General features: G+C 42.8%; 1 protein-coding gene across 5 annotated transcripts; it reads left to right on the top strand.

The window, feature by feature from the left end:
• The first annotated feature begins 1,221 nt into the window (after positions 1-1,221).
• MAJIN (membrane anchored junction protein) lies at positions 1,222-26,503 on the top strand. 5 transcript variants are annotated; one of them, XM_059929795.1, is made up of 11 exons: positions 1,222-1,340; positions 10,978-11,095; positions 13,566-13,611; positions 16,796-16,871; positions 17,051-17,176; positions 18,022-18,053; positions 18,352-18,443; positions 19,806-19,869; positions 23,887-23,959; positions 25,490-25,607; positions 26,225-26,503. In XM_059929795.1, the coding sequence occupies exons 2-11, from the start codon at positions 10,995-10,997 to the stop codon at positions 26,268-26,270; spliced, it is 774 nt and encodes a 257-aa protein (XP_059785778.1). In that variant the 5' UTR covers positions 1,222-1,340; positions 10,978-10,994; the 3' UTR covers positions 26,271-26,503. The 5 variants fall into 5 exon arrangements, with proteins under 5 accessions (XP_059785778.1, XP_059785777.1, XP_059785780.1 ...); XM_059929794.1 differs by having other exon boundaries at positions 1,222-1,431; XM_059929796.1 differs by having other exon boundaries at positions 1,258-1,306.
• The last annotated feature ends 425 nt before the right edge of the window (positions 26,504-26,928 follow it).

The raw sequence follows: 26,928 nt of genomic DNA, 5'->3' as shown, positions 1-26,928 counted from the left end.
ACAGAGACACATACCAACTTGGATGGATCTCAAGGGCATTATGCTGAGTGGAAAAAGGCAATTTCAAAAGGCCACGTACTGTAAGATTCCACTATGTAACATTCTCAAAATGACAACATTATGGAGATGGAGAACAGATTAGTGGTGGCAAAACTAATCCCATCACCATAACACCCCAGACTGCGAGCCACGTGGCACAGAGCAGTCCTCCTGGGTTCTCTTACCTTCTTGTTCTTCACCCAGGCACCCCTTCCTAATAAAGTCTCTTGCTTTGTCAGCACGTGTGTCTCCTCGGACAATTCATTTCTGAGTGTTAGACAAGAGCCCACTCTCGGGCCCTGGAAGGGGTCCACTTTCCTGCAACGAAATGCCTTAATAATTCACAACACCGTCAGAATTTGATCAGCAGGAAGTGGATGGGAATTTGCTGGGCTTTGGAATCACAAAGACCCATACCCATCTGAGTGTTCCAGTTCTTTTTTATATATATATAAATTTATTTATTTATTTTTGGCTGCGTTGGGTCTTCGTTGCTGCGCGCGGGCTTTCTCTAGCTGTGGCAAGCGGGGGTACTCTTTGTTGCGGTGCGTGGGCTTCTCACTGCGGTGGCTTCTCTTGTTGCGGAGCACAGGCTCTACGCGCGCGGGCTTCAGTAATTGTGGCTGGGGGGCTCTAGAGCGCAGGCTCAGTAGTTGTGGCGTGCGGGCTTAGTTGCTCCGCGTTATGTGGGATCTTCCGGGACCAGGGCTGGAACCCGTTTCCCCTGCATTGGCAGGCAGATTCTTAACCACTGTGCCACCAGGGAAGCCCAGTGTTTTTGAATGTCCACAAGTCGCTCCCGTTTTGGAGCCTCTTTAGAATTGGGATATTAGTAACTGCTGTACAGCACCGGGGTGAGGATTAAAGGAGAGCGTGTACGAAAAGTGCTCCCACGACGCTCCACACACAGTAGGGGCTCCGCGGTCCACTGCACCGGACCCGCCCACGCCAGGCGCGCAGTGGCCGCGAAAAGACCAATGGGCGGACAAGCCCGGGAACCACGGAAAGGCGCTGAACTTCTGTGCTCCAGCGGGTGGGGCGCGTAGGGCCGCGGGCCGCTCTGGGTCTCGGCCTCGCGCGACCCCTGGACGCGGTCGCAGAGGCGCACACGCGCAGACCGCGGCCAGGCCTCGGAGCGCCCGCCCACCAGGCGACCCTGGAGCGCAGCTGCGCGTGCGCCAAGGGTCTGTGCGGAGCGCGGCTCGAACTGCGGCGCGGGCAGGCGGCCGGGCGAGTCGTTGAGTCAGCCAGCCAGGCTTCGTGAGAGGTCGGCGCCTGCCTTTTTCAGAGAGAAGTTCTTAGTGGGTACCCCGGCCGAGGCCACTTTGATGAGGCGCGAAGAACCCTTATGAGAAAGAGCCTGGCCGAGCCTGGGAGGTCCTTGGGTCTGAGGTAACGGCCGGCACCGGCCTGGTGCTCTGGTAGGGTTGGCGCCTTACTCTGAGGGAGATTTCAGGCCCCAGCCCCACTCCACAGCCGCCCCCTGAGGCAGCCTTCGCAGCTCCGGGCCCTTTTGGAAGCCCAGTGCACACGACGCCTGGGCTGTGCCCAGCGCAGGGCCTCGTGGTCGGGGCGGCCGGCCTGGCGCACAGGTCGCAGGCTGTGGAGGTGCGAGGGGGGAGCCGGGCGGGCAGGGAGGGAAGCCGGGCGGGCGCCACGAGCTGCGTCCACATCCCCTTCCACGGGCGAGTGAGCAGCGCCGAGGCGAAGATCCCTGTCCGGGGGCTGTTCTTGCCGCCACACCGCACCCAGCACGGAAAGGTGCCTCTGGCAGAGATCCAGTCTTCTTAGGCCCCCAGCTCCGCTCACCGCACCCTCTTGAAAAAAGAAAAAAAAAAAGCAACTTAAAAAAAACCACCCACAAAAGTGATCATTCCGTCCCTACCGTCCTGTAACCCAGGCTTAGCAGTTGCCCTGAAAACAAGTCTTCCATCGCAACACATCTTGTCACATCATGTCTTAATGGTTTGAATGAGTTTCTGGCTTTCAGATGCCTGACTGAATCTGAGTCAGGGCACTCAGATCTCTCTCTCTGTTCAGCTACTCAGGTCCTTGAATGTTGGCATCTGGGAAAGGTATACTCGGCCGTACATCCTGGACTTTTCTGAACTTTAGTTCCTTCATCTGCAGATAGTAAATCTACCACAATAGCCAGCAGTCTACCTAGAATCTCTCTTTGGATATCTCGTGGGCACCTTAAAATTGAGCATGTCCAAAAATGGACTCAACATCTTCCCCTCCAAAACTTACTTTCTAAGGCTCCTTTTTTTGGGAAGTGGCACTTGTACTTTTTCAATGATTTGTTCAAGCAATTCACAATTATCCTTATCCGTCCTTCTCCCTTACCCCATAAAGTCACCAAATCATGACTAGACGTCTTCCAAACCAGTCCACTTGTCTTCATCTCCACTCATCACTGTAGACCATGCTGTTATCAGCTTCTGCCTGGAACCACAGGAGTCTCCTGGCTGATCCTCTTTCATTTGTTCTGGTTCTGGGTTATTTCCCACATTACAGTGAGAGAGATTGTTTTGGTTTTTTGTTTTGTTCGTTTTTTAAAACTCAAAGACATGTGGTCATGTCATCTCTCTATTATGCCCTTCAGTGCAGTCCTGTTTCTCTTAGGATAGACTTCGCAGTCCGTAACCTGGCCTATAAGGAAGGCCCTCATCCCTTCTCTATCTGTATTTTCTCCCTGGATGATCTCATCCATTCCAATAGCTTCAAGTAACTAAACACTGATGACTCATTTATATTTCTATCCTGATTTCCATTCCTTGCATAGTAGGAGACCACCCCCTGGAAACATCCATTAGGATGTCTAACAGGCCTCTCATGCTTAACCAAAACAGAACAGAAAGAGAATGGCAAACCTTTTTTCTCCAGAATCCTTCTCCATCTCAGTAAAGGGTATGTACCATTCCCTTCTAATAGCAGAGGCCAAAATCAAGAGCCATCCTTGATCCCCACATCTAGTCCATCAGTCTAAAATATACCCCAAATCTAACTAGTCACTAACTACTAAGACCTTAAAGTCCAAATCAGAAGCATCTTTCTGCTGGACTACTACAAATCGTCCTAACTAGTCTCCCTGCTTCTACTCTTGTACTCTTAATTACAGTTCATCTTCTTCTTGTCAGTCAGAGTGCTATTTCTAAAGCATAAATCAAAAAAATTTCACTTCTTTTTATAAAACCCTTAGCATAAAATCTGAACTCTTTACAATGACCTACAGGCCTTATATGATCTGGCTCCTGCCTATCTCTGTGACTTCATTTCTTCCTACTCTGTCTTCCTTCTCTGTGATCCAGTCACACTGACCTTTCTGTCCATTCAACCGGGGGTCCCCAACCCCCAGGCCACGGACCGGTAGTGTGGTCCGTGGCCTGTTAGGAACCGGGCCGCACAGTAGGAGGTGAGCAGCAGGCCTGTGAGCGAAGCTTCATCTGTATTTACAGCCGCTCCCGATCGCTCACATTACTGCCTGAGCTCCGCCTCCTATCAGCATGATGGTGAGTTATATAATTATTTCATTATATATTACAATGTAATGATAATAGAAATAAAGTGCACAATAAATTTGATGTGCTTGAATCATCCTGAAACCATTCTCCCCCACCCCCAAAGAAAAATTGTCTTCCACGAAACCGGTCCCTGGTGCCAAAAAGGTTTGAGACTGCTGCGTTAAACTACCCATCATCACAGGACGTCTGTGCCTGCTGTTTTTTCCTGCTTGGAATGCTTTTCCCCTCGACTTTGTTGTTTCACTTTCCATTAAGACCTTAACTCAGTTGTGATCTCTTCTGAAAGGCCTTCGCTGGCCACGCTAGCTAAAGCAGCCTCCCAGTCACTTTCTACTACAAAACCCTGTTTTATTTTCTTCATAATACTTACAGTACTTCAAATTACATTTATTTATTTATATGTTTATTACTGCTCCCCAAACCTCCTGAAATCTAAGCTCTTAAAGACAAGGAAACATGTCTTTCTTGTTACCCACTCTTATCAGTACTCAGAACAATGCCTGATACACAGTAGGCTCTCAAATGTGTGCTGACTCACTGCTTATCTTTGTAGTCTTAGTTCGTAGCACTGTCCTTCTTGCCGACTGTGTTCTGAAGTACTATACTTCTCTCTCTTGAAATTACCACGCTCTCTTTCAACTGAGGACTGTTGTATCTGCTATCTCCTGTACCCACATCAGACCCCACACCCACTCTCCATTTGTGTCTCCCCAACTCATACTCATCCTTCAGATATGAGTCACTTACTTAGAGTTCCCTGACCTCCATTCTAGGTTAGGATTCTCTGTCATGTTCCTATATCATCCTATCCTTTTTTGTAGCAGTCATCACACTTAAAATTATTTGTAAGCTCTTTATAGGCAGTGACCAAGTTCTTATTCTTCTGCACTTTATCTCCAGCACTTAAGTTTCTGGAACATAGGAGGCATGCAGATACTTGTGAACTGAATGAATGAATATTGAGTGAACATAAGATTGAGAGGATCAAATCAGGTAGAAATTAGGAGAGCAGTTAGCCTGGAGTGTAAGTTAGCTGAATCTGCCCTGCCTACTTCAGTAGATGTTTTTGAATCTTGTGAGGTAGGGATAGGAAAGCATTGTATAAACTGAGAGTGCTTTTATAAATATAAGATTTTTTTTCATCAGATCCCTATGGTCTGATGGTCTTTCAAAGTACAAAGCTTTATGTTTCTTAACAATAATGCCTGATTCTGTTATTTTAGAGCTATGCTTAGGTGGTAAAATATAAAGAATTGAGGCTAATATTGAGTCTAGGCTAATTCATAAGGTAACTATATTCTTGACATCCTTAATTCAGCTGGACTATCTTGCTTTAGCAATACGTCTGAGTTTTAGTCTTGCCCTTGATGTGTGACCTTGGTCAAATTAGATGATATCCTCAAGTCACGTTTAATCTTTGTAAACCTAGTGAATACAATTCTTATCTCCCCAATATCTCACCAGAGTTAGATTAAAGTCAGTAAAATGTTGCAGGTTTCCTGTGTGAAATTTGCTCTCTTTATATAAAAAGTAATATAGTTTTTTATTAACTCAATTTCTTCAGAATCTGCCATTGTTTCATGCCGAGAACAAAGCTATATTTTAGAAGCTTTCTTTTCACACTTTCCTATATCTGTCTTCTGTCACTAAGACCCTTGAGATATGTACATCAAGGACTCAGAGTTTATAGCTCAAAATTGTAAAAGATGTTCCTTTCTCTCTAGCTAGGGATATTCTCTCCACCATTTGCCCTTCTGAAACTACTGATGCTTTTTCATCATTTTTAATCTTCTTCCTTACATTTACTGCTTCAGGGCAATTCACCCAGTGGTGTAACCAAAAAATAAAATGTCCCTCATTGCCTGCAATTTTACATCCAAATGCTTTTAGGGTGTCTGGGATTAGTAGAATTTTTAGAGTGCTGCAGTGAATTCAGTGTGATGTGAATGCTAATAGGTTGATCATCATGTAACAAGCCACAACTAATGGGCAGGTGGTGAGATGAGATACCATTCTGTTGCTTTTCTAGAATAAGGAGTACAGTCCTGGACCTATTGACCAAAGATAGTTTAGCTATTAACTTTTAGCATGGTTAAAATGGAAGTGGAAGAGCCATTTATGTGTAAAGCCATTTAGGTGTAATCTCCTTTCTGGCCTATTGAGTTGTTCACTAAGGCCTTTTGATTTCATTTCAGGGCATCTTCCTACCCCTCTGTTAGAAGATTTAGTTATTCCTCCCCTCCCAAACAAAACAAAACAAAATCTGACACAGTTCCAATTGCAAACACATTTCTGAATAAATGCCAGTGGTGTTTTAAAGATTGTATCTTACCAGAAAGAGTAGGTAGAAATCTAATGAGAAAGAGAATGATATCAATAAGCATGGGAGTATCTTGGGTAGTCTTAGATCAGCCTCTTCTTGTCCTGTATCTTAACACTTGGATTTGTTTTGCTTTTAAAAACGCTATTCTTGGGACTTCCCTGGTGGTGCAGTGGTTAAGAATCTGCCTGCCAATGCAGGGGACACGGGTTCGAGCCCTGGTCTGAGAAGATCCCACACGCTGTGGAACAACTAAGCCCGTGCGCCACAACTACCGAGCCTATGCTCTAGAGCCCGCGAGCCACAACTACTGAGCCCACGCACCACAACTACTGAAGCCTGCACGCGTAGAGCCCATGCTCTGCAACAAGAGAAGCCACTTCAATGAGAAGCCCGCGCACTGCAACAAAGAGTAGCCCCCGCTGGCCGCAACTAGAGAAAGCCTGCACGCAGCAACGAAGACCCAACGCAGCCAAAAATAAATTAAAAATTTAAAAAAAAGTAATAGAAAATAGTAGTTGCTTATCAATGTGAGAAAATATTGACACATTAAAAAAATGCTATTCTTGTGGGATGAGGGTGGGAGGGAGATGCAAGAAGGAGGGGATATGGGGATATACGTATGCATATAGCTGATTCACTTTGTTATACAGCAGAAGCTAACACAACACTGTAAAGCAATTATACTCCAATAAAGATGTTTTAAAAAAAAAGCTATTTTTTTTTTTAATATTTATTTTTGGCTGTGTTGGGTCCCCGTTTCTGTGCGAGGGCTTCCCCCAGTTGTGGCAAGTGGGGACCACCCTTCATCGCGGTGCACGGGCCTCTTCACTATCGCGGCCTCTCTTGTTGCGGAGCACAGGCCCCAGACGCGCAGGCTCAGCAGCCGTGGCCCACAGGCCCAGCCGCTCCGTGGCATGTGGGATCCTCCCAGGCCAGGGCTCGAACCCGTGTCCCCTGCACTAGCAGGCAGACTCTCAACCACTGTGCCACCAGGGAAGCCCAAAAAAGCTATTTTAAAAAAATATTTTATTTTATTGGTTGCATTGTGTCTTCGTTGCTGTGCGTGGGCTTTCTCTAGTTGTGGCGAGCGGGGGCTACTTTTTGTTGTGCGTGGGTTTCTCATTGCGGTGGCTTCTCTTGTTGCGGAGCATGGGCTCTAGGCGCGCGGGCTTCAGTAGTCGTGGCACATGGGCTCAGTAGTTGTGGCTTGCGGGCTCTAGAGCTCAGGCTCAGTAGTTGTGGCGCACGGGCTTAGTTGCTCCGCAGCATGTGGGATCTTCCAGGAGCAGGGCTCGAACCTGCATCCCCTGCATTGGCAGGCGGATTCTTAACCATTGCGCCACCAGGGAAGTCCAAAAAGGCTATTCTTTATTGAGTAACCTATGCATAGAGCACTACAATAAGCAATTCTACATGCATTATTTCATTAATCATCCTAATCACCCTGCAAGTGAGGAAACTGAGAAGAGTTCCTTTTGAAAATAGAGTTTGAAGACAAACATGTGACTGTAACCCCTGCACCCCAAGATATAACCCTAAGAAGCTTTAATCAGGAAATCTTCCATTTTGGCTTGATGCCTTTGTACCTAAATTGAGTTTGCCTTGAGTCATCCAGAGTTATGAGAGTGACCAGGGATACAGTTTAATAAAATGACCAGTTGATGTGTTATAATGGAAAATATATGGGCCAAAGGAGTCAGCAATCTCGGGGGTGCTAATCCTGGTTCCATACTGAGTTATGTGACCTATAGGAGTCATTTCCTTCTTTGATGAATTCACTTCCTTTTCGTCCCCTCTAAAGTGAAAGGCACTTCCAGCCATAGGCAAGCGTGAATCTCGTTAGGAATATAGATTTTCAGAGAGTCTGGATCTACTTCAGCAAAGGCAGACAGACCTCTGAAACTAGCCAGGGACTTTTGAAGGTAGAAGGAGAAGCTGAGCATCTGTCCTCAAACTCAGTTCTAAAACTTGGGTGTTGGATTCATAGCATCAGTGGGATTTCCCTATTTTGTTCCCCACACTCATTAGTGGTCAGAGAGCCTGACATGTTAGATCTGCTCAGTAAATGTATTTTTATTAAATGCTTATGAAAGCTCTTTTATTCTTTAACACTGTGGAGGGTTTTCCCATCAAATATCACCAGATATATTTAGTGACCGTACTTCTGTATGATCTTCTCCTTCAGCTTCAATAGTCAATATCATTATCCTCGTATCACATTCAGCTTTGCTTCAGGTGCTATGCATTGACCCAGATGTTTCTTTATGTGAGACAAATTACTAAAACCTTAAAAAATCTTTCCCTTTCTAACATCAGTGCCTATGTGTCATTTAACTCTATTACTGGGGATTTTCAAGGAAAGATTCTTAATTGAGATTTGTCAGATTTTGTACTGCTATTAAAGCTAATCAGTTTTCTTCTCTTGAATTTGCTTTTCTAGTAAAGCATTAAGAAACACTTCAAATCTATCAAAACGGCTAATGTTAATATAATAATCCAGAGTTTACGAAGTGCTTTTTACAGCTTTATCTCATTTAATCCTCACAACAATTCCAGGGGTAGGTGTAATCCCCATTTATAGATGTAGAAACTGAGAAATGAAAAGGCTAAGTGACTTGATCAGGGTCTAATGACTGATAAGATGCAGAGCTAAGACTCAAGCCTTGGTCCTCCAATTCCAAATCCTGTGTCTTTCCCACTATACCATATTGCTTATAACTTCTCTTCTTTTGTTTTAAAGGCATCATGTTTTATGATCACCTAAAATTGGTTGAGAGTCTAACCCTTCATCTGCAAAATCTCATCAACTTAATGATAGTCCCTGGGACAGTGTCACCATGACTGCAGTACTCATGTTGGAAAATAACCTTGTGAAATCTTTGAACCACTACTACTATGTGGTTGTTTGGGATTGTGCTGTCTAATCTTTATTTTCAAATAGGGTAATTAGTGTGTGGTGTTTGTTTCTGAAGCAGGCAGCCAGCAATTAACAGGAACAGGCCCCAGCTAGAAGAGGGTTGTTTTTACTTCTTTCAGCCATCCAGCTGTGGCACAGCACATGAAGTTTCCTCTCTGGACCGTCATTTCCAGCAAATGTTCTTCATTTCCTTTGCTCTGATGCCCCCAGTCCTCAGTCTGTGGGGAAATGTGACTGCATTTTTGAAGAACCCTCTGAATAATTAAGGGCTCAATTTTTGTGACAGCACCCTAAGTTTTACCAAGTGGACTCCCCGCTTACTTAGTAAAGTCATCTAGGACCAAAAACACCATCAAATCTGGCGTAGGTTCCTGCCATGCCTAGGGCATGGGGGATCTGCAAGTTTTTCTCAGGATGTGAACGGTATTTCCTCTCTGGTAACTTTGCAGTTGGCACCAACTATTTCTTTTCACTTTTGACTGCAGTTCTAGTCTAAATAGTCTCGGGTTCTGTCTCCAGCCTCCTGTGATTCTAATCCCAAGCAGCCAAGATCAGACACTGGGATATCTCTTTACTGGCAGCTCCAGACTTAAGCTTTGGAAATTGTGGGAAATTTCATTCTTTGGCGCATAGATCTTCTGATTCTACCATACTAGAGTTCTCCCTGCTGAGTAGACATGGAATCAGGGTAATATGAAGGAAAGAATAATGAAAATAATCCTTTATGTGTGTATAATATTTTAGTACTTACAAAATGATTTTATATTCATTATCTCATTTTTTTCTTCCTAATAATCCCAGGAAAAGTGATTAAGACCATCAAGTCTGGATTTACACTGCCTCAGTTTGAATCCCAATTCCAACATTCATAGCCATGGGAAACTAACTTCATCTCTCAGTGCCTCAATTTCCTAATCTATCAAATTTAGACTACTTATTTCATAGGCTTTTTGTGAGGATTAAGTGAGATATATTTATAAGGCACTTAGAATAGGGTATTATAAAAAGTTGTTGTTGTTAGTTGTTGTGTAAATAAGTTGTTATTATTGTATAAATATCAACAAGAAAACCAAGGCCCAGAGAAACTAGGTAGGGACAATGGAGCTGAGATTAAAACACAAATTATTCTTACTTTGTGCCTGTTCTATCTACCCCATCTCAGCTGCCTCTGAAATCAATACCTTGCATTGTATATAGGTAGATTTGATCCTAGGAACTCTGGATATTTTACTCTCATTGTTTATTATTTAAACTTCCATATGAAGAGACAGAAAGTACAGGGTTTATTATCTCTACAAATAAAAAGAGGCGTAGAAAAGTCCTAGTGACTTAGAAAATCACAGTGTGCTTGATTCTTACTTCTGAGTGCATATCAAATGCTCTCTTGGAGTAGAAGAGACATGCCATACTTCTTTTTCCATTTCTTCCTCTCCTGAGTTTCCAGCAGAGAGGACCTTAAGTGAGCAGAGATTCTGGAATAGGAAAAGTAAAACTAGTAAGTGCTAGGAGAAGAGTGGACACTCTTATGGCACAGGGCACTCTCATAAGTGGTGAGGAAGAAGAGTAGTTGAGAGGTAGGGAAGATAAGGCATTCCTTGGCAACACTGGAAAACATTAGTATACATCCTTATTTACTGCATTGGCTGTAGCAGGGAGGTGTGCTAATTCCTAAACTTCATCTTAATAGCAGAGGTGTTCCCAATTGTGCCTCTTATTGGTGCATCCTTTGTTTCATTATTTGATTTGAGCCCTCTTCACCTTGACATAGGTTCCAGGGAAAGTGGGGGCAAGGGACAAGAACAGATTCAAGAGATATTTGGGAGATAGATTTAATCCTAACAAAAACCCTGTTAGTCATCAGATGTTAGTATCATTAGTCTCATGGAAGATAAGTAATTTGCACAAGGTCATAAGGTAAACAGCAAAACTTCAACTCAGGTCTTTTGACTTCAAGTATAGAGATTGTCCCAGAATATCATGTATCCTCCCCATGCAGGTGGGGAAATGGTCCAGGTAATTAATATCAGAACTGAGCCTGGAACATAGGCAGTGACACTGAGAACTGGACATTATACTGATGAAGAGATGCTACAGATTAGGCAGGCTTTCTTTCCTGTACATAAGGAACCATATTTAGCTTTTTAATAATTCTCTAATATTTCTATTTTATTTAGGTTATTGTTTGGAAGCAATGAGTTTAAAACCTTTCACCTACCCATTTCCGGAGACGAGGTTTCTTCATGCAGGACCCAACGTGTATAAATTCAAAATTAGATATGGGAACAACATGAGGTAATTTTAAAACCAGGAGGGTAGTCTTTGCAAACACAGGTTAGTACCTTCCCACAGGTCATTCGTTCTCTGCCTTCACCCAGTCCAGGAGACTGGCTGAAGCAGCACCTTGTAGGACTCTTTCCCAGGTATTTTGTGTTCTATATATTTATTATTCATATAAGTTTTTAAATTAGCAATGGCATACCTTTGGGGTGGTGGTTCTCAAATTTTTTTATCTCAGGACCCCTTTGCACTCTTAAGATTGAGGATCTCAAAGAGTTTTTGATTAAGAGGGTTATACCTGTCAATATTCATCATATAAAATTGAAACAGAAAAACTAAAATAATTACTTATTAATTTTAAAATAATATAACATTTTATTAAAGTAACTATATTTTTGAAAAATTAATGAGAGGATTGACATTGTTTATATTCCCAGGACTTACCCCAGGAATGCAAGGATAGTTCAACATACAAAAATCAATCAACATAATACACCACATTATTAGAAAAAAGAGAAAAAAAACCACATGATCATCTCAATTGACGCAGAAAAGGCATTTGACCAAATCCAGCACTCTTTCATGATAAAAATACTCAAACTAGGAATAGAAGGGAACTTCCCCAACATAAAGGCCATATATGAAAAACCCACAGCTAACATCATACTCAGTGGTGAAAAACTTAAACTTTTTCCTTAAGATCAGGAACAAGATAAGGATGCTCACTTTCGTCACTTCTATTCAACATACTACTGGAGTTCTAGCCAGAGCAATTAGTCAAGAAAAAGAAATAAAATGCATACAAATTGGAAAGGAAGAAGTGAAACTTCTCTGTTTGCAGATGACATGGTCTTTTTTTTTTTTTCTTTTTTGGCTGTGCTATGTGGCTTTGCGGGGTCTTAGTTCTGTGACTAGAGATTGAACCCACGCCCTCAGCAGTGAAAGCACAGAGTCCTAACCACTGGACCGCCAGGGAATTCCCAACATGATCTTATATGTGGAAAAACCTAAAGAATCTACACAAACTAACAAAAAACTGTTAGACCTTATCAATGAATTCAGCAAAGTTACAGGATACTAAATCAACATCAGTTGATTTATATATACTAGCAACAAACACTCTGCAAAGAAAATTAAGAAAACAATTTTGTTTACAATAATATCAAAAAGAAAAAGTACTTAGCAATAAATTTAACCAATGAGGTGTAAGACTTGCACACTGAAAACTACAAAAAAAATATATTTCTGAGTGAAATTAAAGGAGACCTAAATAGAAATGTATCTGTGGGAATTCCCTGAGTGGATAGGACTCAGCAGTTTCCTGCCGGGGCCGGGTCTAATCCCTGGTCAGGGAACTAAGATCCCACAAGCTGCACAGCGAGGCCACTTGATTTTGTAACCTGAAGTGTTTCGTTGGTCATTTGAAAAATATTGGTTCACTGGCTTATGCAGATTGTTCAAATGTCAACACATTTCATTATATAATATCAAAAAATCACATTTGCTAATATCACTACTAAACTTGTCAGAAAAATGTCTAAGTATTTGGAAGCTGTCAACCCCACAGTGGTGGATAGAAGTTTTCCAAAATTCAAAATTTTGCTTGAAATCCCAAAATTTATCCTTAACAACAAATACTGTCAATTGTTTTCCTTAGATTGATAAGCTCACTGTTCATTTTTGAGAAAATGTCTGTCACATTCCCAAGTCTGAATAACAATCATAGTTTATCTGTCAGCTGATCATTCAAGTAAAATATCATGAAAAAGCAAGTGGTTCAGTTTGCAACTTAAACAGTTGTACAGGTGCTTTTTCTCAAGACAACCATCATCTTCTGGTATGCAGCAGAAATGCTTTATGCATACTTCCTGTTTTATCATGTAATATTAAAAAGACATGTATTCAAGGGTTGAGATTTATAGAATTATTAATTTTTCACTGCTTCCTCTAGGATATTAAATGAAACTGGATTTTTTTTCCTGTGTGGTGGTAAAGATGACTACAACTGCTAGTACAGTTTAGTGCAACTGGCTAGATTTGTGCTAAGGCACCAGCAATTTTGCCCACCATTGATTTTGCACTACAGATTACAAATGTTAACATAGTGAGAAAGGCAAATAACATCTTAATATTATTATGAAACTAGTTTTGCCCTTGGAGACTCCTTAAAAGGGTCTTGAGGACCCCTAGAGGTCCACAGACTGCACTTGTACAACTGGTCTAACAAATTATTAACTTTCACAGTGGAAATTTCAGGTCTTGGCGGGTTAATGGAGAAGATATTTTGGTACAGCCTTGTACCAATTCTCAGACCACACCACCTAGGTGATCACTTCTTCCCTTGAGCACTGGGTCAGCACACACAATTGTTATTTAGCTATGTTTCCTTAGCTCAATGGAAGTTTCATTTTTTGCTCTACTAGAGTCTGTTGTCTCCAGAGCTTTCCTTCTTGGCTTACTTATCTCTTGTCTGTTTACCTTCTAGAGGAGAAGAGGTAGAAAACAAGGAAGTCATCGTCCAGGAGCTAGAGGTAGGGAAAGAAGCAGACAACTTCTGGGAATGTTATTCTTTGAGCTGAGGATGCGTCCATATTCAGATTTTAGTTATTTCCAGCAAACTGAGTCACAACCTCCACTTGATTACTTGGCTTCTCCCTGCCACATTTCCTCTGCAAAGAAACTTTACTGTTTTTCCAGGGAAATTAAAGCCTATACTCTTTCTCAGTTCTCCTAGTTGAAGTGTCAGCACCTTTGAGGCTAAGAGTTATTTTGTTTCCACTAGAGTTCCCAGCCACGGGCAGCTCTCTTTTGTGGCAGCTGGCAGTAGAGAAAGTTTCCGGAGGACTGCAGCCTTCCAGGGCTCTGGGAAACCTCACCATCCCAACCACTGTCTTGTACTTGACGTTCAGGAAACTCAACTGTAAATACACAGACAAGGCTGCTGTGTGTTCATTTTAATTGGAAACATTTGCAATTGCTTTATTCCCACTTCATTTTCATTCCTTTGCTACCCAGCTTCTCTAGCTTTAGATCCTCCCACAGGAAGAAGACAGAGAAGGTGGGCAAATTCGCAGATTGGTGAAAGCACTGGAAAAGAAATTAGAGTTCTGGGGGATGGCCCTGGGTTCCAGTCCTGGCTGAACCACTAATTAGCTGTGTGAGCCTTGGCAAATCATTTATCTCTCTGGGTCTTAATTGCCTCATTCATAAAATGAGAGTTTTAAACTAGCGTATTCTCTTCTAACTTCACAACTGAGTGATCTATGACTGTTGTGATTTATGAAGACATATGTTGCCACATTACAAAGAATTTGAATATAATTACATACACAAACAAAACTCTGTGAAACCAAAGTCTTAAAGGTACCTGCGGCTCTTCAGCTGTGTGTTGTAAGATACATTAAGATCTTTGAGGACTTCAGAGGCATCATTATAAATAACAATTATTTTAATATAGGACCATGACAGTTTTCTGCTTATTTTATTTATGAGTAGCGCAGAATTTATTTCACTTTGCTTCACTTAATATGGGCAGAGAAAAGCTCAAGGCAGCATAGTAGAGTGGAGAGAGCTTAGACTTTAGAGCCAGTGAAACCTGTATTTGAACTCTAGTTTTGCCTTTACAGTGTGACTTTGGGAAATTTGTCTGCCTTCTCTGAGTCTGTTTCCTTACCTGTCAGTGAGATTGACAAATAATATCAGTTTTCAAGGTTGTGGTGAGGATTAGAAATAGATGTATGCAATGCCTGCCACACAGTAGTTCAACTAAGAGTAGCTAGAGAGCATTTATATCCATTTATAATCATATTTAAAGTTTTTGAAATGCTTTTTATATGTTCTTTTTCTTACTCTCATCAGTTTTGAGGCAGATGTTATCCTTTTCCACTCATTTTGAAAACATTTATTTATTTATTTTTAAATTTATTTTTGGCTGCGTTGGGTCTTCTTTGCTGCGCGTGGACTTTTCTCTAGTTGCTGTTGTCTTCGTTGTGGTGCACGGGCTTCTCATTGCGGAGGCTTCTCTTGTAGTGGAGCATGGGCTCTAGAGCGCAGGCTCAGTAGTTGTGGTGCACAGGATTAGTTGCTCCGCGGCATGTGGGATCTTCCCGGACCAGGGCTCAAACCCATGTCCCCTGCATTGGCAGGTGGATTCTTAACCACTGCGCCACCAGGGAAGCCCGAAAACATTTATTGATAGGCAGTTTAGTCTAATGGTTAGGAGTGTAAGCTCCGAAGCCCCACTGCCTGGGTTAATATCTTAACTCCATCATTACTACCTGTGTAGCCTTCCATGAGTCATTTTACCTCTTTGTCTTAGTTTCCTCATGGGTAAAATGGGGATAATAGAAGTGTTTATGTTATAGAGTTTTATGAGTGTTAAATTCATTAATATGTATAAAAACAAAAATATTTGCCATAGTGATTACTCAATAAATACTAGCTATTAAAATTATAAGCTAGATACTATTCTAATAGAGATCATACAAGATGAACATGACAGTTTCCGTTTTCTCTGAGCCCAAATATGAGGAAAATGAGGCTTAGAGAGATGAAATGACAAAACTGAGACTGAAATTCAGATTTTTTTCCCATAGAAATTTAGTAGTCTTTTCATGATACCAATTGTTTAATTAGTATATACTAATAAGCATAGGTTAATTAGAGACTAATCAATTCAGATTTAAAGAGAGTAGAAGAAAAGATTTGACTTAAGCAAAAGCAAAATAAGTACATGTAGATAAATACCAGTATTATTCACTAATCCAGTATATATTTGTTGAGGACCTGTTATGCTTCATCCACTAATGGTAGACACCATAGAAGGGATGCTAAGATAAATCAGGTGTATATTCTACTTCAAGAAGATTTCTCAGTAAGGAAAATAAAAGTATGTACAAAATAAAAATATGTACAATAAAAATATTCCCTACATAAAAATATGTAGGGATGGGCTTCCCTGGTGGCGCAGTGGTTGAGAATCTGCCTGCCAATGCAGGAGACACGGGTTCGAGCCCTGGTCTGGGAAGATCCCACATGCCGCGGAGCGACTAGGCCTGTGAGCCACAATTGCTGAGCCTGCGCGTCTGGGGCCTGTGCTCCACAACAAGAGAGGCCGCGATAGTGAGAGGCCTGCGCACCGCGATGAAGAGTGGCCCCCACTTGCTGCAACTAGAGAAAGCCCTCGGACAGAAACGAAGACCCAACACAGCCATAAATAAATAAATAAATAAATAAATAAAATTAAAAAAAAAAAATGTAGGGAATTCCCTGGCAGTCCAGTGGTTAGGACTCAGCCCTTTCACTGCCGGGGCCAGGGTTCACTCCCTAATCAGGGAACTAAGGTCCTGCAAGCCACGGGGCATGACAGAAAAAAAAAAAAAAAGTACATGGAATATAGTAAAGACCCAAGGCTAACTACTGTGAAATTTGAGAATAATAGTTAATAAAACTCGGGAAATCAGGGAAAACTTTCTGGAGGAGATGGCTTTTGAGCTGTATCATAAAAGGATAGGTTGAATTTGGTCATATACTGATGGGTTGAAAGGGTATTTCAGGCAAGAGCATAGAAATAGAGAAGCAGAAGGCATATTCAGGGAACAGCAAGTAGTTCAACTTTAAAAGCATATAGAGTATGTGAAGAGCAGTGATAAGGATAAATTGATAGATTGGCTGAGATTAGACAGTATTAACGTCATTTCAATTTTTTTTTTTCAGGATTCTATTCGTGTGGTCTTGGGAAACCTGGATAATCTGCAGCCGTTTGCTACAGAACACTTCATTGTATTTCCCTGTATCCTTTCTTTACTGGGTGGAAATGAACTACAATTCACACTATAGATTCAAATGGAAGCAACAAACACATAGGCAGTTTGGAGGGTAGGTCAGGGAAACCAGAGGGAGTCTTTTCCCTAAAATAGTACTCAGGGATTCGTACTGGCTTCTTTCCTCACTCCTTAGCACATTTCCCAGATAAAAGCAAATGGGAGAGAGTGTCCCACCTGAAATTCAAACATGGAGAGATTGTCTTGGTCCCTTATCCATTTGTTTTCACTCTGTACGTGGAGATGAAATGGTTTCATGAAAACCTGTCAACTGGTAAGTAGAATGATAGAAGTGTAGGTGGTGGAGAAGAAAAAAGGGAAGGTTGAACATCCATGGGTTAGCAGTGCAAGCTGAATATGGTGAAGCAGTCGGCCAGATTGGGCGCCAACACTGGCAGTGCGGAAGTCAGGAGCATGTGCTCCAAACTAGACTGCCCGCTTCAAGTCTTGGTGGCTTTGCCACTTAATAGCTCTGTGACCTTAGATAAATTACTCAGTCTTTCTATGCCACCTTTGTGAAATGATGAAAAATAATAATGGTACCTATCTCATTAAGTTGTTAAAAAGATTAAATGTATAAATACTGGAAGATGGAAAGTACAGTGTGACTTAGAATAATCATTCAATGAAAGATACTTATTATATAAATAATTCCTCCATTTTAGAGTATTTAATGACTTTCACCTTAGTAGTATCTTAAAGATATCTCCCAATTTTTAATCTCTGGGGGCCACCGCTATTTTTACAAATAGAGGGAAAAGGAGACACCTGCCAGTTTGATTTGAAAAAAGGTACAAAGGCCTTACCTCAAAATATCTCCTCAATTCATTTGTCACTCCGCTGAAAGTTCCACTTTTTTTCTTTCGTAATAGAGATCATCCCCTTTTAAGTGACATATAGTTAGAATATAGTACGAATCGAACTATTTTTAGCTTGTAGATGACAGTAGTTCTAAAATAAGGGAGGAAGAAAGTTTGAGGACACAGTATTTGTAGGAAAAGTGGTACCGGGCGGTAGGGAAAAGGGCACACACCAAAGTTTTGTCTAGGACCAGGTCTAAGACGTCAATGATAGCCAGAAAGTCTCGCTCCATTAAGACATTCAAATTTTCTGTTGCAGGAAAACCAGTAAACAGCAGTCCTCTTGGGTTGGTAAGTTTACCTTTTCTGTGAGAAATGAAAATTGCCTTTATTGCCTTCTGTTGTCCCAAAAGTCCTGCTCTTGTCTTTTATGCCCCTTGGTTGTTGCCCAAGTCCAATCAGAATTGTATACGTGAGACATTCTTTTTCCCCTTGGCTAGATTTCTGAGACTATGTCTATCCTTACTTGCAAAGCTGGTGTTAAAAGTTGCCTTTGGCAATTTAAAGATGGGGAGTTCTCGTCACTGTGCCCTCATGTGAGCAACTCTGGAAAAGGAAGAGTCACAGGAAGTGTGGTTCCTTTCTAAAGGTCCTGGCAGAGAGGAAAGCAGCAGGAGCCATGACGAGGAAACGAAAACACGCAGAAGCGCCCGGCTCCCCAACCAGGCCAGGGCTGGACAGGTCAGTGGTTTTGGCAGAGGGGCTAAATCCTGCGTCCTAGTTAGGCTTTGCCAGCTGTTGCTGCTGGTTGATCTTGTCCTTGGGCGTGTCACTCTCTGTCTCAGGGCTTCATTCATACCTGCCTATTCTAGTGGGGGGACTAAGAGAAGGAAGCAAGTTGATGTTTGCAGTGTAATTGGAACACGGTCCCTTCCTCAGCAAAGTAGAATTCTTCTGTTCATCAAGATGAAGACTGAGGGAATTCCCTAGCAGTCCAGTGATTAAGACTGCGCTTCCACTGCAGGGGGCACGGGTTCGATCCCTGGTTGGGGAACTAAGATCCCACAAGCCGCATGGCACGGCCAGAAAAAAAAGATGAAGACTGAGAGGAAATGTAAACATATCTGTACAATTGAATCCAACAAATATTCAGTGAGTACTTACTATGGTCATACTATAGCAAAACACAGAAGGCACAAGATATGAAGTCCCAAAATATTATCCGAACATAGAGAAACCCTCAAAAGAGTGAGAATGAATAAAATATAATCTTATTTTATCCAGTTAGCAGTAAACTTTTGGAACTCTACCTTAAGAGGTAGTACAGACTGAAACATAAATGTCTGCAACAGGATATGCATCAATTACTGGGTGAGGTGCTGCGAATTAGGGGGAGTGTTAAGCACAACCCTTAACATGTTGAAGTTGCTGTTGTAGAGGCTACTTATTTTCTTCTTTTGATTCTCTGTCAGGGACAGAATGAGTCAGTAAGACAATTCAGTTGTTCATGTTAGCACCCAGAGAGGGATGATGGAATAATCCAAGGTGTGGTTTGCTCCCAGCCCAAAGTGCTTTCAGCCCAGGTTCACAGAAAGCAGCTGTTCTTTTCCTGGTACTGTATGGGCCCCAAGACATACAGGAGCAGTGAGGGTAGACCATGAAGGAGCTGACCCCTACACCCTCCAAATGCACACATCGGTGAAGAGTTAGGAAATTCCTTTCCCAGCCAGGTGGGATGTGAGGGTACTTGGAGGTATGAAGCTTTGGTCAGTTCCATTTGACTGAATTATCCATGGAGATGAGGCCTCACATCTTCCCTTTCTCTGTGTTTTGATGCACAACCAAGTATTTCAAAATCTGATACCTGCTGTCAATCACATTTTCCCTTTCTCAACCCCTAGATCCCAAAATGTCTCAAATTGTGATTCTACTGTGAATTAAAGCAGCACCCAAAGAGAGTTTGGCCACACAATTTATTCTGCAGGCCAGGAGTGGCATAAAAATAGCCAACCTGCTGAAATATTCATTTGGGCCACATTTGCTTGAATGTGGTGATGTTGCTGCTGCCAGTAACACTTCCTGGGCTTTTTTCTCCCACCTCAGGCCCAAGAAGGGGACTTCCAGCCAAGAGCTCAGCAAAAAGAAGGCCCCTATGGAAACCAGGAGGGTAAGCACCAAAATGGAGACTTCGAGACTCTTGGCTATTTCTGCTCAATTACAAGTCAGGATTCCTGTTACCAGCACATCTTGATCCTTAGTACAGACTGAATTCACTGGACTCATTCTCACGTTTCACCATCTGCAGAACAACTTTCAACCATTCCACCCTCGCCACAACCTGTCCTAAATGTAGCTGCATAATACACACATTGATGAATCCTTTTGTTAAAAGGTCTTCTCTTAGCTTAAAAAGCTGCTTTCTTATACTCTGCAGTTGAAAAAGAAAATAGATCTGTTGAATTGAGGTGGGATCCAGCTTAGAATTTTTTTTAGAAAACTTTTTGCCTTCGTCTGCACTGGACTCTGAGTCTGGGAACATCTAGTTTTTTGGTTTTGTTTTTTTTTTTGAAATTTTGAATTTTATTTTATTTATTTTTTATACAACAGGTTCTTATTAGTTATCTATTTTATACATATTAGTGTATATATGCCAATCCCAATCTCCCAGTTCATCCCACCAACCCCCCACCACCACTTTCCCCCCTTGGTGTCCATACGTTTGTTCTCTACATCTGTGTCTCTATTTCTGCCCAGCAAACCAGTTAATCTGTATGGGAACATCTAGTTTTTACAGGCAAAATAGGTATGTATCAGCACAGGATACTGGTAAGAGAAAACTTCATTTAGAGCAGTGATGGTCCGGCCTTAATAATATATGATTTCATTTTGTGAGGTCTGCTCTCCATTTAGATATTCATACAACTGCTACTCCTCCATTTCAGGACTCCTTTTCCATAGTAGTCTCTAAAATAGTGCCCTTTTTCTTGAAATAGCTGTTATTTGTGACTTTATTTACTTCTTTGTCATCGCTCCAAAGCAGCTCTGACCTTAGGTATCCAAACATTCCCAACTCACCTCCCTCACCTTCCCAGGATCTATAACATGATCAGTTATTGAACAAACATTTACATATGCATTCATTCCACAAACATTTACTGAGTGACTCCTATGTGCCAAGTACTAGAGCTATCACACACACTCTCCCCGAAAAATGCCAAAAGTGTAAAGCTGGGCAGACATTACTGATAAATGTGCTACGTGCAGGAATGAAGAAAGCACAGGGTACAAAGGGACCACAAAGGAGAACCTCATTCAGACCAAGTGGATGTGAAAGAGAGTTCCCAGAGTAGCTCAGAGTAGCTCAAAGAACTAAGGCTAAGAGGAAAGAGTACAGTGCTTTTGGTGGCTGGAAGCCAGTGCACCTGGCGCTTAGAGGACAGTGCTGAGAAATGTCACTGGAGAGGTCAGCACGGGCTGGATCCTAAAAGGCTTTAAAGCCACCTTCAAGATCATAGGAATTCCCTAAAACATTTTAAAGTAGAAAAGTGAAGTGATTTTCATTTCTAAACAATTCTGTCTCTTGTTAGCAAGGCATTGTGTTAGGTGCTGGGGTGCACCCAAACATATAAAACCTAGTTTTTTTCCAGGAGCTTATTAGCATTTAGTTGGGAGTAGAGTGAACCCTTAAAGATGAAGACCTCTGCCTCTGTGGGCGGGGGCACAGTACAGAGCCCTGTTGTGCCCATGGCCAGCTGGCCCATGGAGTGATTTAAAGCAGATGGTTTCCCTCTTCTATACTCTCATCCTTCAGAGAGGGAAGAAGAAGAAATTAGAAAGTACAAGAAGAGTACACGAAGCTCTGGAGAACAAAGACACTTTATACAACCAAGATAATTACTATTAAAGGAACATTTCCCTCACTCTCTACCCTTTGTATCTTCCTATTCTTAGTTTGACACATCATCTCCCTTAAGAACCCACAGTTTCTTACTCAACATAATTACCTTTTCAACCTGATACTGGGTTTAGAAAAAACTCTGAGCAAAAAAAAAAAAAAAAAAAAAAGGAACATGTTTATTGATTTTGACTCAAAGCCCAAGCGGTCTCCATTGTAGACCCTGTTCCCAGAGAGCAGACTTCTCCTAAATTAAAGTGATCACAGGGACTCTTAGTGTAAGTCACTTGAGCCGGAAGAATTGAATTCACTCCTATGGTCCAATGCCTAATATCTTCTCTTCCCTTTGGGGGAAGTTAAGGTGTAGAAACACAGTGTGGGTTGTGCACATCTGTACACACAGGGAGCCTGTGCAGGGAAAGCTTAGAAGAATACAACATGCACCTGAATAAGGTCTCTGTTTCATGAGAGGTGTTTTGAGGAGAATGGGACGGAAGGACAGACTCATTCCCTTTGTTACTTTGGCTCCCAGATCTAGAGATCCAGACTTTAAAAAGATAAAAAATGGGAGAGAGCAGATGAATGGACCAGAAGTGAAACAGACTGCCATGCACGTAGCTTTTTTTTCAAGCCTTTGCTTGAACTGCACTTCTAAGCAGATCTGACCCTGAACATACAGGGGACAACCTTGCATCAGGTTTTCAGGGTATTATGTGTTGTTGGATGTCCTAGATGGTACCCTCAGTCTTAGTCAGGCTATAATGGTTTTCCTCTCTTAACAACGTTGGCCTGAGGAAACCTCTATCAAGATTTCAGGAGAGCACAAAGGCTGCCTTATGAGGGAAATTTCCCCTGGTTCAGAGGTAGGCTATACCTCTGCCCCAGGGCCTTTGCCCTTCTGGTCCCCACTACCAACCTTAGTAGATGCTTCCATTAGGGCCAATGAAGCAGTATTTAAACCCCAAACCATAGTTTCCATACCTTACCATAGTAAGTTTGTGAGAATCATTCCCTCAAGCTAGAAATCAGATCTGGGCCCTCTAAATTTCATCTCCACCCTGTCCGGAAGAGAGAGTCTCCTTCTCCCCAGAGTTCCCTTTCACTTTTATAGGAGTATGATTTAGGTGGCTGCCCATGTGGTCTGGGATTTGAGGGGTTTGTGGAAAAGCTTAACAGAAATATCAGCTTATGCTTAGGATGGGGGATCTGTCCTAATTTTCCTGGGATTGCTGTGCCTCTGCCTCCTAGATACACCCTTGCTATAGAATTCTTCACCAGCGGGACTTCCCTGGCAGTCTAGTGGTTGAGAACCTGTGCTTCCACTTCAGCGGGCATGGGTTCAATCCCTTGTTGGGGAACTAAGATCCCGCATACCGCGCGGCGTGGCAAAAGAAAAAAGAGAGAGAGAGAATTCTTCACCAGCAAAATGGCTCAAGGAACTCCCCAGCACTGCTGGGCAGGCAAGCCCTCAGGTTGTGCCTGGGTGAGGGAAGTGGCCAGTTGGCAGATTCTCAAAGGAACTATATCAACCATGTTTCTGGCTACCAGGGTGTCTCCTAGAATATTATAGGCTTGGAACCAGGTTGTAGGATGTCCCCTTCAAAGTACAAAGGAAGGTCTATAGAGCAGTAGACAGAAATAATAAGATTGCTTATGCCATAGTCATGTTTCTGCTGCCCTGGCTCTAGCCATGTTGATCATATTTACATATTAACGGCGATGTGCCCTTGTATGTCATGTCCCTTTCTGGAATGCCCTGCTCTCTCTGACCCCTTGATGCCATCCACCAAGGCCCCATTTAAATAACACTTTCCCTGTGAAGTCTTCCTTGATTAACCACTACCCACTCTATTCATGTCCTCCTCAGTAACCAGGGCACTCTATATAGACTGATGGAGTAGTCTTATCACACTGACTTATAATACTTAGTTTATACATCAGTTTTACCACATAGATTATACTTTTCTCCAAGGTAAAGTAAAGGTCCTCCTGATATCTGAAACCTCAATATTCTGTCCTTGGCAATAGTTGGCAGTCAGAAACATGGAATGATAAGGTATACCCAGCTTGGTTTGTTCTTGGCTGTTAAATATTATGATTTTAGAGAGACAGTGTTTGGGAAGCTGATATGGAAAAAGGACAGTCCTATAGAAGGAAAAATAGAACCTGCCTGGACAGTCAGAAGACAGTCCCCAGCACTGATGTGACATCACCTTACCAGCAAATAGCATTCAGACCACCAAGCTGTAAAGGAGTAAAATTTAAGACTTTTCTTGGTCTTTTTATCAGAAGAGAGAAAGAAAAACCCAGCAGGAATGGCAGGAGACCTCAGCATTTGATATCACTGATGTTCAGGACCAGGGTAGGTTCTGGGAAATTCATATGTATTCTCCTCTAATAATCATCCTGTCCTCTTTTTTTTTTTTAACAAATTTATTTATTTATTTATTTATTTTTAACAAATTTATTTATTTATTTATTTAAATTTATTTATATTTATTTTTGGCTGTGTTGGGTCTTCGTTTCTGTGCGAGGGCTTTCTCCAGTTGCAGCGAGCGGGGGCCACTCTTCATCGCGGTGCGCGGTCCTCTCACTGTCACGGCCTCTCCCGTTGGGGAGCACAGGCTCCAGACGCGCAGGCTCAGTAGTTGTGGCTCACGGGCTTAGTCGCTCCGCGGCATGTGGGATCTTCCCAGACCAGGGCTCGAACCCATGTCCCCTGCATTGGCAGGCAGATTCTTAACCACTGCGCCACCAGGGAAGCCCCCCTGTCCTCTTTAGTCATCTGATGAGCAGAGCAGCACGGAGCTCTGAGTCTGGACACGCTCAGTGGGTGATGTACCTCGCTCCCGTGGAGGTGCTTGTTGGCCATCCTCCAGTCTGGGGGCAGGCTCTTGAGTAATAGAAGCCCCCGCAGTTCCCAGAAGGAGTGAAGGAGGCAATGCATGTCCTTCTTGTGCTTCTGATAGCGAAACTGATGCTCCCACAGTTTCAGAACATTTCCATATTGTGTGGTAAGTTTTACAGAAGAGTTGGGAGGGATATGTTTCACTTTTCTATCCTGGAGAACAATCTCTGGGAAGCTGTCTCTCCTCCTCTCCCCTTTGGGGCACTAGTATTAATATTGAAGGTGCAGGTGGATGCTTGGCAAGGGCTGGGAATGCATGTTGAGGTATCGCTCTTTCAACTTGCTGATCTTTCACTCAGCATGAGGATTCGGTATGGATGCAGTTATCACAGATGCAGTCCTGTGAGCAAGTGAGTTCTTCAGTAAGTTGTCATTCCATGTGTAGACACACCAGCCATGGTAGGTGTCTAGGATTTGAGCAGTGTAAAAATCTCAGGGGCAGGGCTTCCCTGGTGGCGCAGTGGTTAATAATCCGCCTGCCAATGCAGGGGACACGGGTTCAAGCCCTGGTCCAGGAAGATCCCACATGCCGCGGAGCACCTAAGCCCGTGCACCACAACTACTAAGCCTGTGCTCTAGAGCCCGTGAGCCACAACTACTGAAGCCCACGCGCCTAGAGCCCATGCTCTGCAACAAGAGAAGCCTGCACACCGCAACGAAGAGTAGCCCCTGCTCCCCGCAACTGGAGAAAAGCCCACGCAGCAACGAAGACCCAACGCAGCCAGAAATAAATAAATAAAATAAATAAATTTATTTAAAAAAAACAAATCTCAGGGGCCTGACTTTGAAAATACTCCAAGGTCAGAATAGCACCTTACTGAGCTGAGATGAAATTGGGATGTCAGAACAAGCAATTCACCTGGCTTCGAATAATCCTGGTTTGAGGCTGCCCTGGGCTCATGCTCGGTGTCCTGCCTTCTCCTGCTCACATAAAAGTAGCCTGAGGACTGACACCTTTTCCCTGCCTGAGTGTTTTCCTTGCAGATTCTAAGTGGGGGGACAGCCGAGCAGAGAAGATTACCCCACCATTGCAGCAAAACGATCCACCTCCACCTGAAGGACGCACAGAGCTGGGAACCAGTGGCTTCTTTGGGTTTCTAAGGTAGGATAGACTTCTCTCCTGCCATCAAACTGAGACCCAGGGCAGTCCAGCTCCAGAGCCTGCCCCACTGAGTCTCTCAGGGAAATTAGAATACAAAAGAAAGCAGATTACCTGCATAATCTCTATTTTGTGCGGGATAAATGATGGAAATGAAGTGAGCATGAGGGCCCTAACTGTGAATTTAACAAAGACTGTGTCTTGTTCATTTTTACACAATCTACCCCACCCCGATGTGCCCAGCATTGGACCTGATTCCACAAATGCTGCTTGGACAGAATCTATTCTGATCGTGCTTGGGTTATTCAGATGATTTCGTTACCAAAATGTTTCCATTCTCCCCTCTGAATCTAGGCTGTCTTCAGAGTCCTTTTTGCAGAGTACAGTTAGCAAATCCCTTTATCTAGAGCTCAGCCATACCATTGCAATTGTTCTTCTTTATTTCCACCTCCTGAGTATACTCTAACTTGGGTACCTTTTCAAATGCTGTTTCAGACTTGAATTTCCATTCAGTGGTCTCAGAGCAAAACTGCCCTAGCTAATAATGGAGCCCTAATGGGACCTGGGAGAAGGGAAGTGGACCTCTAGAGTTTCAACCTGCTCTGCTCTTCTTCCTGCAGCTCCCTCTTCCCGTTTCGGTATTTCTTCAGAAAGAGCAGCCAGTGAGCCTCCTAAATGCAGCGGTGGGAAGAACATTATCTCCTGCAGCGACTCCTCCCACTCCACTCTCTGCTTATGACATTCCAGTCATGGGGAATGAGAGCCCCAAACTCCCTGAGTCCTCTTGTGGGTTTGTCCTTTACAATGGAATGTCCATTTGCCTCTTTACAATGGAATGTCCTTCCCCAATTTAAAACACTGAGAATGTAACTTTCTAAAATGCCAGTTAGGTCTTTCATCTGCAGCACTTAGATTTCTAATGAAAATAAATTATTTATGAAGAGTTATTGACTGAATTTTAGTGGAGTAGAGAGAGAGAGCGCGAGAGAGCAAACTCTTTCCTCAAGATATAGGGAAACAATGCCTGAAACCTCCCCTGGGTCTCCCTGGTTGTTGTTGACAGAACAGTTTGGGTAGGTGGGGTCTGTACCTGACCTCAAACCTTAAACTCCCCTGGCCGGGTTAGAGAATGGGGTTTTGCAAGACTCAATGTCCTGAGCCCTGCTGACCCTCAAGAAATCATGTCTCCTCAGTTCACCCAGTTTGGCCCCAAAGTGCAGTCTCTTAGTAGGTAAATGCTTCTCACCTAGCTACCCCTTTGGCTTTTGACAGTAATGCAGATTAGTTTATTGGATCAACTGGAAGTCAGTGTAGGTTAGGGCCA

The sequence above is a fragment of the Balaenoptera ricei genome, chromosome 8 (assembly GCF_028023285.1).
Source record: "Balaenoptera ricei isolate mBalRic1 chromosome 8, mBalRic1.hap2, whole genome shotgun sequence".
In the NCBI taxonomy this organism is placed as follows: domain Eukaryota; kingdom Metazoa; phylum Chordata; class Mammalia; order Artiodactyla; family Balaenopteridae; genus Balaenoptera; species Balaenoptera ricei.
This window is presented reverse-complemented; position numbering and strand designations above follow the sequence as displayed.

Excerpts from the sequence above, each read along its gene's own strand:
- MAJIN (XM_059929795.1), top strand. The coding sequence starts at position 10,995 with ATGAGTTTAAAACCTTTCACCTACCCATTTCCGGAGACGAGGTTTCTT. Across the intron at positions 13,612-16,795 it reads TCATCGTCCAGGAGCTAGAG|GATTCTATTCGTGTGGTCTT; the intron begins GTAGGGAAAGAA and ends TTTTTTTTTCAG. Across the intron at positions 19,870-23,886 it reads CCCCTATGGAAACCAGGAGG|AAGAGAGAAAGAAAAACCCA; the intron begins GTAAGCACCAAA and ends TCTTTTTATCAG.